This window comes from Pan paniscus, chromosome 1 (assembly GCF_029289425.2).
Source record: "Pan paniscus chromosome 1, NHGRI_mPanPan1-v2.0_pri, whole genome shotgun sequence".
NCBI classification, from domain to species: Eukaryota; Metazoa; Chordata; class Mammalia; order Primates; family Hominidae; genus Pan; species Pan paniscus.
Genome location: NC_073249.2, coordinates 166,834,160 through 166,851,828, shown reverse-complemented (window position 1 = coordinate 166,851,828; position 17,669 = coordinate 166,834,160). Strand labels below are relative to the sequence as shown.

The 17,669-nt window shown below is 38.6% G+C and overlaps 1 protein-coding gene across 1 annotated transcript in view; it reads right to left on the bottom strand.

The window, feature by feature from the left end:
* Nucleotides 1–17,669, bottom strand: part of C1H1orf87 (chromosome 1 C1orf87 homolog) — an 82,302-nt gene that overhangs the window by 10,263 nt on the left and 54,370 nt on the right. The window contains exons 9-10 of the mRNA XM_003824230.4: nucleotides 8,601–8,665; nucleotides 397–476 (exon numbers count right to left, since the gene is read on the bottom strand). Of these exons, the coding sequence (XP_003824278.1) occupies nucleotides 397–476; nucleotides 8,601–8,665 (145 nt within the window). The remainder of the gene's footprint in view (nucleotides 1–396; nucleotides 477–8,600; nucleotides 8,666–17,669) is intronic.

Genomic DNA, 17,669 nt, shown 5'->3' with positions numbered 1-17,669 from the left:
AAGGTCACCCTCAGTTTCTGGAAGTTGGAATTAAGATGTTAAAATAGATCTCATAATCACTCTTTATTTTGATGGCAGTTTGTGAATCGGTCACAAGCTTTGGAAGGACACCCAGACGTATGCTACAAGTCCAATTTCTTGGGGCAGGTGGCAAGCCCATCACCAAGTGATGGCAATAGGTTTCTGCAAACCAGCAAGGACAGAAACTAACCCACACTTAAGTAGTTCTTTTGCCTCCTTCTTTGCCCAAGGAGAGTCTTGAAGTCAAAGACAGTCTGACATCAAGGGTTTGGGAGAAAATCAAAACCCACAGGAGAGAGCCCCATCCAGCATCAGAGAAAAGGCCAAGTATCCATGAAAACCTTCCCCCAAACTCTATATACCCCAGGTGCATACCATATGTTCAGTTTTGCTTTGAGACATCTCGGGGACTTCAGGCTCCATTGGAGGGGCAGGGGCTTTCTTTTCATTCTTCCCTGAACAAGAATACAAAAAAAAAAGGAAGGGTTTAGCTTGGTCTCTTCATTTAACACACACATATACACAAGGCAACAACAACAACAACAACAAAAATGGAGGCTTTGCTCTGTGGTTGGCACTGTGTTAGGTAATGGGAACACTCTGATGAGTGAGAAAAACCTGATTCCCACCCTGGTGGACCTCAGATTTGGAAGTAGATGTTAAACAATGACTCTAAATTTTTATTTAGTTACAAGTTACTATAAAGAAAACTAAAGAAAAATATGAGAAAATAGGAAAGTATCTAAACTTCTTTGGGGGCCGGGGTAACAGTGGTGGGGGTTTTGGAGGAAGTGACACAAATTCGCAACCTGAAGGATTGGTTTTAGTTGTGTTTGTAGCACTTATCACTACTGAAGAGGAGTTATCCAGGCAAAGATGATGGTGGTGATGCACACAGAGCAGAGAGTTCCAGAAAAGCAGAGACAACAACCTGTAGCAAGGCCCTAAGAAAGGCTTTTGTAACTTAGGGAGTTGAAGGGATGTCTTCCTGTGGTCCTGCCTCTTAAGAACCTCTGCCCCTCCTTTTACACACACATGCACCCAAAGGACCAGGCACAACCTTTCTCATCTTCCTTCCTTGCTTCTTTCAATGGTCAGTGGTACTGGACGGGAACAGGTTGAACAGCCTCATCCCTAATCCAGTGGATTCTGTTTTCCAGGTACTACTTGCTGCAGGCTGCTGCCTTCATGAATAGAAGAGATTTCCACAGGATGCAGGAAAAACACAAACAAATATTAAGACCTGTGGAAATCCTCTGAGCCTTATTGTAGGTATCCTTCACTGATCACTCAGTACATTCCATCTGACTTGGTGACTTATTTATTTTGCAAGTCTGCAGATGACTGTACAGCACAGGTTTCTGGGAGCCTCAGCTTTATTATTCAGTGCATAATTCAGATATGCCATTAACAAATGTATATTATTTCTAAATTGAGTCTCACTATTTTTAATAAAAATGATTTAATGAATACATTTTAAACAAAGGAGGCAGTGTACCATAGTGGTTGACAGTATAATCTCTGGAGCTAGATGCCCTTGGCATTGATTCCTGGCTTTGTTCCTTGCTGGCTGCATGACCTTGAGCAAGTTACTTGTCCTCTCTGTGCCTCAGTTTCCTCTTCTGTATAAAGGGGATAATGACACCTGTAGGCTATTATAAGGATTAAATGGACTAGAAAGTGTAAAGCAAGTACCTGAAACACAGCGACTGTTCAGTGAATGTTAACTAATAGTGTTATCTAGGTAAGGATATTTTTACAAATAAATTCACATATCAATTTAAAAGCCATTTGTTATATGGACTTTTAGCATCACACTTACAAATCATTGTGAAAGTTCTCCCTCAGTTTCTTGATGAAGAAGACATGTGATTTCATAACCTTCTTTGAAGCCCCAGCACCCCTCATTAGAATTAAATACTCAATGAATGCATGTTAAATAAATGATCATGTGTTCTAATACGTAGTTTGAAAAATAAAGTCACTAGACATTTAGTGCCGTTTTTCCAAATTCTTTTCCAATCCTGGGAGAGGAGTGATTTTTCTCTGTGTTTCTTTATCCTCTCATATCTACCCCAGATGCTATATAGAGCAAACCTTAATAGTGGCTAAACGAAGAGTATGATGGCATCCAGTTAGGGCGGCCTTTTGAGGCAGATCTTATTTGATCTGTTGAACGTTTAAGTTGTCACGAGAACCCATCCTCAACTAGTAGCATTGGCTACTGCTTATTTCAACCAATATGTGAAAGAAAAGCTTTCTGTTTATTATAAAAGGTTCAAAATACTCTGAATCATACAGCTCTCCTGTTAAAGGGATTCTTGAAGCAGTACGTGGGGAAAGGGGAGGAGGATGAACAGACAGACCTAACATCTAACCCTGATTCTTCTCTTTACCAGCTTCAAGCTTTTGGGTCTTAATTCTTTCATTTGTGAAATTAAAGAAATTTGCGATAATACTGTGGAGATTAAAGAAAAAAACCTACGTAAAATACCTAACACAGGGAAGATGCTCAATTCAAGGTATTATTATCTGTTGTTGTGTTATTATTATTATGTGCCCTTAAGCAAATCGAGCTTCCCCAGAGAAGAGAAATTAACATTAATTATGATGTCCCAGACATTTTTTGGGACACTGTTTAATGCATTATCCTTTTAAAAATAAGATCTAGAACCTAAAATTTGTCCTAGCCCCATTCCTCTCTACCGTCTGCACTTCTAAAACTTCCATTAGGAAAAAATACATACTAGTCTACTTGGTCTCTTTTAAGCTTCCCTTTCTCCTTCCTAATACCTAACAGCATATAAAAAGGTAATGGCTTGCACATGTAAAAATTGTTTGAAAAACCTGAGGCGGAGCTATTTTTTTTTCTTTCTAACACAGCAAGAAGGATAAATAATAACCATCTGTCTAGTCTGCCAGTTGAAGATTTGTACCAGAGGAAATAAGCCAAGCTGGCTTCTAGAGATTTCCAGGTGTTGGAGGGCCAGGTTTTACAGGGTTTCCAGTGGGTTCTGATAGTTACATAGCCAGCGCTCCTGTCTGCCCTCACTAATGACTTGAAATCAGTAGCCTTTAGCACTGGCTGCATGTTAGACCCACCTGGGCAGCTTTAAAAATTACCAGTGCTCAGGCGTCACACCAGACCAATTAAGTCAGAATCTCAGGAGGTGAGAACCCAACTCAGTACTTTTTAAAAAATTCCCTAGGTGATTCTAAAGTAAAACCAGGATAGAGAGCAACTGACTTTAATAAAAGCTTCTGGCTTCAGTGGGCCTACTGAATGAAGCTTTTGTGAGAAGGAAACTCATATATGTCAAATATCTATAAATGACAGATATTTCCACATCATCTAAAGAATTATCCCTGTGAGGTAGAAATCATCCCCATTTGACAGATGAGGAAACTGAGGCAATGAACGTTTTAGTTTCCTTTTTAAGACAACAGAGGCAGGGTTACGTCTGTGGCTTGAACTAATTCATTCATGTAACAAACATTTAAGTGCTTACTATATGCTGGGCACTATAGGACAGAATCTTTGCTTCATGGAGTGTGCATTCTGATGGAGAGAACAAAGAGATGCATCAAAGAATGTCAGGTAGTGATAAGTGCTATAAACACAGCTAAAACCAATGATTAGGGGATGGAAAGTAATGATAGCTGCCATTTTAGATAGATAATTCATCAATGACCTCTTTAAAGAAGTGACATTTAAATAAAACCCTGAATGGAGGAGAGACAAGAGAGCAAGCTGTGAAAATATATGGGTAAAGAGCATTGGAGGAAAATGTTACAGCAAAGGCTAAGGCCATGAGGCAGGAGTGATTGGTGCATCAGGCAATAACTGAGAGCAGAGCCTGGGTGAGGCAGAATGAAAAGGGAAGAGAAATGGGTGAAGTGTTCACAGGGCTAAAAGGCCCCATGGGCCACACCATGTGACTGAAGCTGATTCGTGTGTGTGTGTGTGCTTCTCAGCATTCTTCTTTTTTTTTTTCCCCCCCTCTGGTGTTTCTCTCCTTCATTATCCCCTTCTGAAGACAGCAACTATGTTTTGCTTTGTGGTGACTACTCCTACCCCATCCCAGTGCACTATAGTTTGGTTGGATTGACTCTCCAGTTCCAAGTCCAAGCTTGATCTCTGATTAGTTTAAGCCTATCATGGTATCCCAATCACAGTCTTGGTTCAATGATGGACATAAAACTCAATCTGAGCCTCTATATGAGAAGAAATACTTGCTACAGTTTCTTAGATAGTAAAGTTCTCTCCTTCTTGGGAGAACACCTATCCAAAGAGTGAGCTGTGAGGATGTGATGGCCATAGCTACCATAGCTATTTTGCTATTGTAGAATGTCCAAGTAGTTGAGGGACTACCATATAGAGCCTGAAGATGATGCCAACAGCAGGTAAGGCATATCAGAGAGCCAGAAAGAAGGCAGATCCTTGATTTTGATATTTGAATGGCTAGATCAAACCATTCCTGCAGCCCTTGCTGCTGCCAGAATTTTCAGCTAAATAAACCAAAATCTCTATATTGTCTAAACCAATTGAGTTTGCTTTTCTTTCCCTTCAATAGAAGTAGTTCTAATTAGTAACTAGTATGAGTATTTTTTTTCCTTAGTAAAAGGGAGGCCAAGCCTTCACCATTTTTCTGTTTTCTTGAGTGATAGGTCTTCAAGAAATGTTTGAGGGGTGTCAATGAGCCTCTTAAGCTACTCCTCATTTCCTTTGAATTTTCCCTTGTCAGCAGTCATACTGGAACTCTGCTCTTTGCTTTCTGCATCATCTTCTTCTTCTCTCTTGTTCACAGGCTCCACAGTGAAGAGATTCAAATTTGAGATCATACTTCATTTTTGTGAAATACTATTTTAGACTTTAGACCTTACCATGTTTAGAGGGGCCTAAGCTCTTTTTATATGTGTCTTAATAGGAGTTCATCATATTTCATAGATCTGTGGCTTAAGGTCTTTTACTACTTTCAGAAGCTTCTCAGTCATAATTGCTTCAACTTCATCTTTATTCTCTTTCTCCTATTTTTCTTTGACTTCAGTTACATGTATGTTAGATGTCACCATTTCCTATGTGTCTCTTGCATACTTTTTTTTTTTTTTTTCTGACAGGGTCTCATTCTTTTGCACAAGCTGGAGTGTAGTGGCATAACCAGAGCTCACTGCAGCCTCGATCTCATGGGCACAAGTGATCTTCCCACCTCTGCCTCCCAAGTAGCTGGGACTACAGGCATGCACCTCTATGCCTGGCTAATTTCTTTATTATTTGTAGAGACAGGGTTTCACCTTGTTGCCTAGGCTGGTCTCAAACTCCAGGGCTCAAGTGATCCTCCCACTTAGGCCTCTCAAAATGTTAGGACTATGGGTGTGAGCCACAGCACCCAGACTCTTACATACTTTTAAATGTGTTACATCCTAATTTTTCATCCATGCTTCAATCTGGATATTTTCTATTGAACTATATCACAGTTCACTGGTCCTCTCATCAGCAATGTCTAATCTGTTAAACCCATCTACTGAGCTTTTAAATTTTAATTTTTATAAATTTAAATGTAGATATTCCATTTGATTCCTTTTATAGATTCAAATTCTTTGCTGAAAATTCCCCACCTTGTCATTCATTTTCTTGAACATATTAATTACAGTTATTTCAAAATCTATGTCCTGCTTTACATCATCCATGGCAATTTTTTATTGAAGCTGGACATATTGTTTGAAAAACTTAAGAGATTTTGTATGATACCTCCTTTCACAGAGAGCTTTTCTCCCCCTTCTGTCTGGTAGTTCAGTTTGAATTCCAAGTAAGAGTCTTCGAACAAATATTCTTTTGTATTTTATCTAATCTTCTAGTTATTCTTGCCAGGAGGTTTGGCTTGCTGGAAAGTAGTCTCTCCTTGTCATTAGTGTAAGTCACAGATATTAAGTATTTATGTGAAAATTATATGCACATTGAAAAACAAGTTCCCAGGATTTTTATGATTCTTAATGATATAAATTTTCTAATAAAGGCAGTATATATAAAATGAGTTATTTTAATTAGGTTAGTACGGCATCTTTGAGTGCAGAGAGGTCATAGGAAAGAGAAAATTCACAGTTCTACACACCCATAAGGAGTATCTTTTTTTTTGTTTCTGTATAATGCCCCTCCTTAACTTTCATAACATTTACCTGTGGAGCTAAAGAATAGACAGAAAAAAATGGCTCACTCAGTGCTTAAGAGCATTTAGTCATCATAGATCCAGCAGTACAGAAACAAGAAGAGACCAAGACATTGACTAAGTAAATAAGCAGTGAGCTATCACAACAACAATGCAACAGCAACACTACCCCAACTCTGTAGTTCTGGAGAGAGACACGTTGCCTATAAAAATTAGTGATGTGTTGCCTATTTTGTTTGTCAGACTCACAATCACCCTATAAGATCAATAGCGCAGGTTTGCATTTTTCTTTTATATTTTGCCCATTTTAGATATGAGAAAAATGAGTCAGAGAGAAATAAAATAAGTGTCCCAATATAAGTTAGTTATTTAGTTGTGTGAGACTTCAATTTATCTTTTTACATATTTTTCTGCTATTCCATATGCTATGGTCTTAATTGTGTACCCCCCACCCCAAAGTTATATGTTGAATCCCTAATCTCAAAATCTGACTGTATTTGGAGGTAGGGCCTTTAAAGAGGTGATTAAGTAAAAACGAAGCTGTTAGGGTGGGCTCTAATCCAATCTGACTGGTGTCCTTACAAGAAGAGGAAATTTAGACCTATAGAGACACCAGGGATGCACACACACAGAGGAAAGCCATGTGAGGACACATCAAGTATCCACCTAGCATCAGAAGAGCTACTGCTATAATGTTTTTCAGCATTCTCAGCCCTAGCCACGTGTGAAATCTCAGGTCAGATGAACAGCCACGTGACATCACTTCAATGGTCTCCTCATTGAAAATATGATGCTTTGTAAGAGATCCAAGTGCAGCCACCTTCTTAGAGCCTTAAATTATGTCGCAGTCCAAGAATCAGCTGTATGGAATCCCCTCTGAAATCCTTCCTCCAGCTGCTTGGCATTTCCGTGGAGACCCTAGAACCATCTGTGTGGTGACACTAGCTACTAGATTCTGATAGTAATACCCCTTCCTCTATGTTCCCTTAGCCTTAAGGTGGTAGCTGCTTTCTACAGTTACTAATGTCTGGATTACCTCCCTGTAGTGGATTGAATTGTGTCCTCCTCAAAAATATGTTCAAGTCCTAATCACTGGTACCTGTGAATCTGAGCTTATTTGGAAACAAGATCTTTTCAGATGTAATCAAGTTAAGATGAAGTCATTCTAGATTAGGGCAGGCCCTACTTAGAATGACTGGTGTCTTTATAAGATAAAGAAGAGGAACACTTGGATACAGAGATATATAGAAGACAGAAAGAAGAAGGCCTTGTGAAAACAAAGGCAGAGATTGGAGTTACACAATAACAAGCCAAAGGAGGCCTGTGGCTACTAGAAGCTGAAACCGGCAAGAAAGAACTCTTCTCTAGAGTGTTCAGGGAGAGTCTGGCCATGCGTACACCTTGATTTTATATTTCCAGCCTCCAGAACTGAGAGAATAAAATTCTATTGTTTTAAGCCACCAAGATTGTGGTATTTTGTATGGCAGCCCTGGGAAATGAATATACTCACCATATTCTTTTTTATCCTTCAGCCTTTGGATACTTACAAAACCAATCCCCTGTAGTAAATTCCCTCTGCTTGAAATACCTAGTAAAGTTTCTTAGGTTTTTCCACTTGGATACAGACTGATATATTTAATCCCGGACACACACACACACACACACACACACGCGTGCACATTCAGTACTTTATATTTTCATCCAAAGGGCAATCAGTAAATGGTTGATGGATATAGTAAATAGAAAAACTACAACAGCAGATTAATATCAATGCATATTTTTTCACCTGTCATATTTAAAACTTGCTAATTGCTAAATATTTTCCCCAATGCATCGTTACAATTTTCACTTAATAATATGTCTTGGAAATCTTCCTGTAGCAACCCAGCCATGTTATTTTACAACTGCATCATTTTATCAATTGGTTATTTTGTTAATTTAATTAAATAGCCCACGAAGGATCTTTCTGCTATTTCTGTTTTTAAAAATGTTTACCAAAAAAACCTACACTAAACATATATATACATCTCACAGGTCTTTTTTTTGTGTGTGTGGAGACATCAGTGGAATAAATACCTAGCTATGAGCTTCTTTGATCTAAGCAACTATGCACCTGAAATTCTGCTAAATAATACTAACTTCCGTAAATGTACTGCATTCATCTATAAGGGCTACCACTAGAGAATGTCTCATGATAAAACTTGGAGAATTGTGCCTTTTATGATCTAACTGGCCTAAAAGAATAGCCATTAAGGTGATTCTCACTCCCGTTTTTCCTTCACTGGGGAGCTATTTACATTTCTGAGAGAAATGAGATGAAACCCAACAAGCAAACCACTCAAACTAGGCAGCATAGTCAACAATAGCTGTGAAAAATGGAAGGTCTCTCTGGAGCAAAAAAATAATGGAACTCACCTGTAGGCAAATCAGATAACAAATCAGAAGAAGCTCTGGTCAGCATCTCAACAAAATTCTGCCATCTGTGCAAGAAAAGGAAACATAAATTGGTGATCAATATGATTGCCCTGAAAGAATGTCCAGTGAAACTCTGTTTATATTGGTAGTGATATTGAATAAGCTTTTTGATACTTCTATCATTTAAGCTCCAATGCAGGAAACAGAAACTACTTTGTATATCTTTATTAAAAAGGGCTTTGATATAGGGAATTATTGCAAAGCCATTAGAAGAGAAAGTTCTAAGTTTAGGGTCAGGCCTCAGCAGATGTGCTCCAGAGATCAGGGAACAGCAAGAAAATCTGGCTGATGTCTCAGTTGCCCCTAGCTATGAAGTTGTCATCAGGCAGTACAAATTGCTTTCTGGCCACTGGAAAATGAAACAAAACAAAACAAAACAAAACAAAAAAACACTTGCCAGTTTCTGCAGTTGCTACTGCTGTTGATATAAATAAATAAATATAAACTGTCTCTGTGCCACTGGCCTCTCACCACTGCTTCTGCCTTTCAAATCTCATGAAATTGCATCTCACTGACAGAATTTAAAGCAGTTCTAGAACTTTGTGTCAAGAGGGTTTCAGAAAGGTTCTTTCTAGCCTTCACAAGTATGGAAAGCATTACAACAGAGAAAAAACATAGAAGGGGATAAATATGAGTTCTGAGTGCAAGAACACAATAGTCAGTGAATTCCCAAGTGGAAATTACATTGAGTAATATGTCTGCAAGAGACAACCAGGTAATCATTTAAAGCTTAAAAAGTACTTTAGCAAAACTTTGACATTGAAAATCACTTATATTTGCTTGCCCAGCATCCACCTTCCATTTATATATAAATATGCTCTTCTCTGGGGTGACAGCTACTGGTTTCCTTTTGAATACAGTATGGATGGGACTACGGTATGGTCAAAGTCCCATACCTTGCCCTAGCCAACGTTGTGACCCACCCCCTCTAGTTAATCTCAATCTATTTATCCCTTCCTCCCTTCTTCCCTCCCTCACTTCTTCTCTCTCTCCCACTGTCTCTGCCTTACTCTTTGGTTCTATTCCTTTCTGAAGTTTATTTTTCTCCAATTTTGTGTTAATTCATATCCTTTGAAAATATTTCCTTTTACTTGTGTTAGCAAAAGACAGTTTATGTTGCTAGCAACCAAACCTCAACTAAGTATCTTTATCTTTCTCCATCTTGTCCATCAGAAGAAGTCAAGCGAAAATGAAGAGCAAGTTGGGAAATATATATGCTGGGTTTTTAAAGAAAAGTTCTAATGTCATATGACTTTATTATCTTTAAATAAAATGAGTTAAATAGGTAACTAGTTTATTTTGCTTATACTTCATGAAGGCTTTCCTATATATGACATAACATTTAGAGAAATTATTTGGTCAGGGTAAGTATCACAATATTGGGCTTTGAACATGTGACCTCCAGAGTTTCATGCCACTTTGGGCACATGATTAGATAGATAAGTGATGGATATGCAGGACTGCCAGTCAGATAAGCTGATGACTATATCAGATGTGGTAGGTCTAGGCAGGTAAGAGAAAGTTGAACAAGAAGTAGCAAGCACTTTTGAGGAATATTAATAATTATATAAAGATCTGATATTAGCACAGATCTGCAAATAAACTACAATAGAAGCATCTCCTGTCTTCTACACTTCCTGCAATTTCTTTCCAGACTATTTTAAGAAGTCCAGGTTTATGGCTACAGCACCTTCTGACCCTTTGATGAAAAAAAACACAAAACAACAACAACAACAACAAAAACCTAGATCCATTAATATTTACACATTACACAACATTTATTTTTTCAGAGATGTTAGGAATTATCAGGTAGTGTTCTCTTAGATATCAGGTATGATATGAGATAAGGCCTCTGGATAAAATGACACCAGAAAATTTTCTGCCCATTCTTGATTATATGCTGACAGCAGGGGAAGCAGATTGAGGGAAATTTTTTTAACTATATTGCCTGATTTGAATGGTATAGGACTTACATGACCAATACAATTTTTAAGATCCTTCTAACAAAATATTTCTTTTCTCCCACATTCTCTACATTACCCCCAAGACCTTCAAAGTGCTATTCACAACTTAAATTTGGGAGTGGGTTCTAGTTGCCATAGCAGGCACTATAATTCTAATAACAAAAGTAGGTACCAAACCTCCAATGTCAAGCCAGACAGATCAGGACTGGAGGACAAGTTCTGTAAGCCTGATTCTAGATTCAGGCAGACCTGATTTCAAATCCCACTTTAACTGAGTTTTTCAAGTTAAAATGGCATGGAGTGAACATTCTGAGTACTTTTTGTGCATTATCTCATTTAATTGAGACAACCATTTTATGGGGCATGTAAGTGACTTGTCCAAAGGCACATGGATCAATGGGACAGCAGGGATTTATGCCCTGAATCCAAATCTATTCGAACGTAATGTAACTTGACTTCATTTACATTTTTGTGGTCTTTGCAGTTCCATGGACACAGCTGTAGTGTCTTCTGACATTTATTTTTGCAGAAGTCTGATGTCAGTCTGATTTTTGGTCATTTGTAATTAATTTTCTCTTTATTTGCTTTGGTTTAGTTTTATTGGGTTTTTGGCCTGGATCCCTGAATAATTGCCTTTGTCTTTATAATATAAAAGTTTTGTTGGAATGATGTGAATACATTTTTTCTTAATTTAGCTTACATCACACTGAGTCCCTTCAATCTGTACAGCTGTACCAGCTCTGCAAAGTTTCTTTAGTTGGGACTTCCGTTTTTATTTCTTTTTCCATTTTTTCTAGTTTTCTTTTTCACAATACCAAGGCCTCTTAGGTTGAATCTCTATTCTTATTCTTTCATATCTACTATCCTTATTTTTTTCTTGGTTATTTTTCTCTAGATTTTGTAAAAGCCTCTTAAATTTGACATTACATATTGATTCTTCGTTACCTCTTAATTCTGCTATGAAAGTTTTAGTTTTCTTGAAACCATCCATATTTACCAAAATTCTTTCTAGTTTCTTCTGTTCATGTTTTGTGCTTTTTAAGTTTCATTTTTGTGTCCTTTAAATCTCATTATGCTGATTACTTTCCAATTCATTTCAGTAGAGGACATGGCTTCTTATACTCTACAAAAAAATCAATGGTTTTCTAAATTTTTCTTAGAGTAGATTAATTTAAAAGGTCTGGTGAGATTTGGAGCCTGCAGAATTGTGGCTCCCTTTCCATGTTTTGTAGTGTATATTTGCTTTTTTTTTTTTAAATTAGGGGTTTTGCTTCAAATGAGTATCTGTTCACATTCAGTACAACCCAGCAGATGAGTTGCACTGATTTCCTTTGGCCTTGCTCACTGCTCACTAGACCTGAAGTCAAGGGCAGATGACAACTTCCATCCATTCCTGGTGCCTCTCAGGCATACACCTGGTGCACCTTGGTAGGGCAGAGATAGGATTTTCTCACCACATTTGTTGTATATCACATACCCCATATTGGTATAGTATGCCATAAGCTATATGCTCCTCATTAATACAACTGACAATGATCTTCCTCTCTGTACTAACCTCTACAACTTTATTATCAGATATTACCTTCATCAGATGCAAGCACCATAGTCATATTTTTCCCCTTCCCACCTTGCTTACTTCAACTTTCTGCTGTCATTCTTGATAGTTGAGCTCTCCAAATAGGCACAGAAGAGTTGTGTGTGGTTAAGTGTGTATCCTTGGGCAGGGGAGGGAAGGAAAGGAGATGTGGGGAACCAGAGCGCTCAGGCTGCACAATAAAACAACACTTGTATAATTTTCTGGTTGGTCAAGACTTGGGTCCCCAAATCAAGGGGAAGATTGTGGTGAAGGGATAAAGTATTTTCTGTTTTCTGCACTTCTTATAGGTGGGTAGGGCACAGCCTGGGGCAAGCAACTAATTGATTTTCCCATATTCCGTTTATTTATAGTTAGTGAAGATTTCTTTTGTACATTCTGACACTAGAGTCCCTGTTAGTCAGTTTTTGCTACTCATGTGTTGCTTGTCTCTTTCCTTCTTCATAGAAATTTTAGTTGGGGGTTGTTAGGCAGACGTCATTTTATACAAAAAGCCTTATATATTAAAACAAACAAACAAACCTAAAGCACTAAACACACAAAATGTAGGCTATTTTATTGAAACATCCTTGTAATACTGATGAAGGTAATTTCAGCTGGTATGCTCTTCTATGGGGGTTATGAAGGCTTAAGTCAAAAGGTTTGCTGGTGTTCACCTCTCAAGCCCATTACCTTTCTTTGCCTCCTGAAATGTATGTTCCAGCCATAATGAACAGTATGTACAGTATGTAGTTCTCCAAACTTATTTTTGCTTGGCTTTTGTCTCAGCACATACTGCTCCTTATCTCTGAAATACTCTTTCCTGTCTCTTACCTGGTTAGCTCCTACAAATCCCACCAAGCTCAGCTGAGACATAGTATAGAATATTGATAAAGAGTTAGCTCTGTTCAGACTGCCAGGATCAGAAATTAAGTCCCATGATTTGAAGAATTGCCTTCAGAATCCTGTAATCCTCTACTTCAGTCAAGGGAAACAAAATATGCCAGAAGGAGGAGCCAGACAGGAGGATTACGGAAGAGGCCTTTAGCCTTTAGGGACTATATTAGTTTGCTGGGGCTGTGTTACGGTCTAAATGTTTATATCTCCCTCACATTCATGTGCTGAAATCCTCACTTCCATGGTATTAGGAGCTATGGTCTTAGGGAAGTGATTAGGCCGTGGGGGCAGAGCCCTCATGCATGGGATTAGTGTTCTTATAAAGGAGGCCTAAGAGAGACCCTTTTCTGCTTTCACCATAGATGGTCACAGTGAAAAAAACACCTGTCTCTAAGGAAGTGGACCCTCACCAAACACTAAATCTGCTTCTGTCTTGATCTTGGACTTTCTGGCCTCCAGAAATCTGAGAAATAAATTTATGTTGTTTATAAACCACCCAGTCAATAGTATCTTGTTATAGTAGTCCAAATGGTCTAAGACAGGCTGCCATAACAAAATACCACAGATCACATGGCTTAAACAACAGAAAATTATTTTCTCACAGTTCTGGAGGCTACAAGTCCAAGATCAAGGTGTCAGTAGGTTTAGTTTATTCTGAGGCCTATTTCCTTGGCTTACAGATGGCCACTTTCTTGCTGTGTTCTCTGTGCATGGTCTTTCCTCTGTGCACCTACATCCCTGGTGTCTTTTTGTGTGTCCAAATGCCCGCTTCCTATAAGGACAGCCTTCAGATTGGATTAGAACCCACCCTAACAGTCTCATTTTAACTCAGTTATCACTTCTTTATTTTCACTTTTTGGCGGACAGAGTCTCACTCTGTCTCCCAGGCTGGAGTGCAGTGGCACGATCTCAGCTCACTACAAACTCTGCCTCCTAGGTTCAAGCGATTCTCGTGCTTCAGCCTCCAGAGTAGCTGAGACTGGAGGCACGTGCCACCACACCAGCTAATTTTTGTATTTTTAGTAGAGGCAGGGTTTTCCCAGGTTGGCCAGGTTGGTGTTGAACTCCTGACCTCAAGTGATCCTCCCACCTCGGCCTCCCAAAGTGTTGGGATTACAGGCATAAGCCACCATAACCAGCCTATCACTTCTTTAAAAGGCCCTCCAAATATAGCCATATTCTGAAGTACTGGGGATTAAAACATCAGTATGTGAACTTTGGAGGGATACAATTCAGCCTTAACAGCCCTAACAGAAGTAAGAGTCAAAGAAGCCTAACTTTTGAGAGTAATTTATTTAATGTCTCTAAACCTTAGTTTACTCATCTGTGAAGTGGTTCTAAAAGGAAAACCAACTCATGGGGTTGCTGGGACTATGCTGTGTAGCCATGTAGAGCATCTAGCCCCATACCTGGATGTATTAGGTGCATATGCATTAATTCTTTATCCAATCAAGTCAAGGGGTTATTCTGATCATGTAATTTAACCTTGCTACTGAGACGCTCGTTCACTTGCATTGTTTTTCTATGCTTTAACCTTCTTGTTCATGTACTAAGTTATATTCTTTCCACCTTTCAGTTAACTGGGAGAAGTACAGCCCTTCCCTGATATAGAGGCAATAAACTCTGAAATCTAAACAAATGAATTTTATTTTTCCCTTTTGACAGATGGGAAAATTAAGGTTAAGAGAAATTTGTTACTTATCCAGGCTCCCAAAACTAGTGTATTTCAGAACCAGGTCGCCAGCTAGGACTCATGCTGGGTTTCTCCATAGATGGGGGCTGAAGAGGCGGTAGAAGGGCTACACTGGTAAGGAAAGGTTGCTTCCAAGCTCTGGGCTTGTTTGGATCATACCTGCCCCTGGAGCTTAAATGTTTCCCTCTTTGGTATTCATATCTTACATGCCTCCTGGGTCCTGGAAGAGAGGGCAAGAGATACTAAACTCAAATCCAGAACTCTGTTCAGCATCAAGCCCAAGGGTGAAGCCAGCTCTGGAACTTAGGCAGTTTGGCCAAAGCCTCTGTGCCTAGTCATTATCTTATAAACTGAATTTCATAGGACTTGTAGGAGAATCAGTGTAGTGTAGTGACCAAGAGCCAAGACTGAAGGTAGAGAACCTACATTTGACTTAGCCTTATTGATGAATTCATTTATTAGCTGTGTATTGGTTTTAGCCTCTCTGTGCTGCTGTGCCTCAGTTTCCTCACTTGAAAAATAATATACCTACTTCATGGGAAAGTTGCAATGATTAAAAGAGTTAATATTTATAAAGCACTTATTATTATTTTCTGGAAGAGAAAAGGCAGCAGGTCTGATTTCTAAGGCACAGCCAATGGGCAGATCTATACCATATTTCTAATAGCTTGCTACCTAACACTTTTCCTATTCCCTTCAGAAGTAATTGCTGAATCAGACACCTCATGTTTCCTTCATCTTCTAAAATCCTCTGGTTGTTCCTGGGATTAGCAAAACCAGTCTTTTTCGACTTAATTGCACTCTCAGTAATGGGCCAGATGTGTATGATAAGTCCTACTTGTGGCTGTGTCAATTGCTCCCCTCTTTTCATGAAGCTTCCATAGCAGCTTTATTATTTATCCCTTCCCCCAATACAATTTGGCTTGTGTGCATGTGTTTTAAACTGGTTTGAAGCATTTAATTTTGCCAATACAATTTTAGAGTATTAGTTTGCCTCCTGTTCTCTCTCTGCCCTCCTTAATTACCATTTATTGCAAAGTCACACAGAAACATTAAATGCTAATTCTGATTTACATGTTCCTGGCCAAGAACACGGATAATAATTTCCATCCAACAAAACCTGAACTCATTTTACATAAGGGTGATTCAGAGTAGAGATTTGAAATCGTAATCAAGTCTTTCTCAAAATCGCCTTATCCTGGCAGTCATTCACTAATGTCTCTGCTAATTGGTAGGCAAATGGCAAAAAAACAAATCACAATGTTAAAAAAACAACAACAACAACTTTGTAACAGGGTTTGTGAAATTGCTCCTCTCGTCAACTCTCACAACATGACAGTTTAAGGAGGAAGCACAACTCATTTTATTTGGTTAGATGGGGCTAATCCCACATCACCATAATCCCTCCTGATGTTTTATTGATTCTAAAGGACATTTAGTCAGGAAGCAGCTCAGCACTAGAATCCTGCTAATTAGCAAGCAGCCACATTCCAAATGGGTTCCCAATTGAACAGCAGATTAATGGACAATATGTACTAAAATAATGATTCGTGCATTCAGCTTCTAAACTGTGTGTCTAAATTGCATCTTTAATCTCTTAAGGATATAGGTTTGCATACAAAGCCCTTAACAAAATGGATTTAATTCAACAAAAGAAGCTTTAGCCAATGACTGTTTAGGGATGAAACAGGTATATTTCTTATAAATGCAATTCTTTTTTAGTTCTTATGGTTGTGATATCCTTGAACATTTAAAAGTCAAAGACAGGTGAATAAAGAAATCTGTGTGCTTCTCTGATCTGCACAAAAACAGTGAGAAATTGAGAGTGTTGATAGGATAGTAAGTAGCCTAACATTATTTGCTCTGCATTTTCTCTTGGTCTCATATTCCCGATTCTCAGAATCTTGGTTCTGGATCTCAATTTTTGATCAACAAATATCTATTGAGTCTCTACTACGTATAGGTATAATGTGAGCTTTGATACTTGCTTTTTCCTCCTTTAGATTGGTGCCTTTTTGGTAGTCTTAATTTTGGCCTTGCAATTTTCTACTTGGCTCTTAGCTCAGTTTTCTGCATTTCCAGCTTAACCACACCTCTCGCCTTCATCCAACCACCCCCAAGGTTTTAAAGAAGGCAGACTCTCATGTCCAAAGCTGGCACAGTGGAAATTCATTGACTAAGCTCAATATCATAACCTCATTATTCATATGTTCATCGATTGATGTGGCTCATAACCTTTACCCTTTATTTTTCTGTATTGCTCTTATCACCATGTGATATGCCATATATTCTAACTTATGTATTATTTATCTTTCCCATTAGAATATAAGTTTCATGAGGAAAGGGGCTTTGTTTTATTCATATCTATATTCCTAGTGTGTAAGAGTAGTGCTTGGTATGTAGTAGGTACCCAGTAAATGCTTGCTAAATAAATGAATAAGTAAATTCCTTAAACATTTACTGTGTACCTATCATGTGCCAATGATATGGTTTGGCTCTGTGTCCCCACCCAAATCTAATGTCAAATTGTATTCTCCATGTGTTGAAGGAGGGGCCTGGTGGCAGGTAATTAGATCATGGGGGCAGATTTCCCCCATGCTGTTCTCATGATAGTTTTCACGAGATCTGATAGTTTAAAAGTGTGGCACGTCCCCCTTCACTGTCTCTTTCTCTCTCCTGCTTTGCCGTGGTAAGATATGCTTGCTTGCCCTTTGCCTTTTGCCAGGATCATAAGTTTCCTGTGGCCACTCAGCCATCCTTCCTGTTAAGCCTATAAATCTGTAAGTCAATTAAAACTCTTTTCTTCATAAATTACCCAGTCTCAGGTTGTTCCTTACAGCAATGTAAAAACAGACTGATACAGAAAATTGGTACCAGGAGAG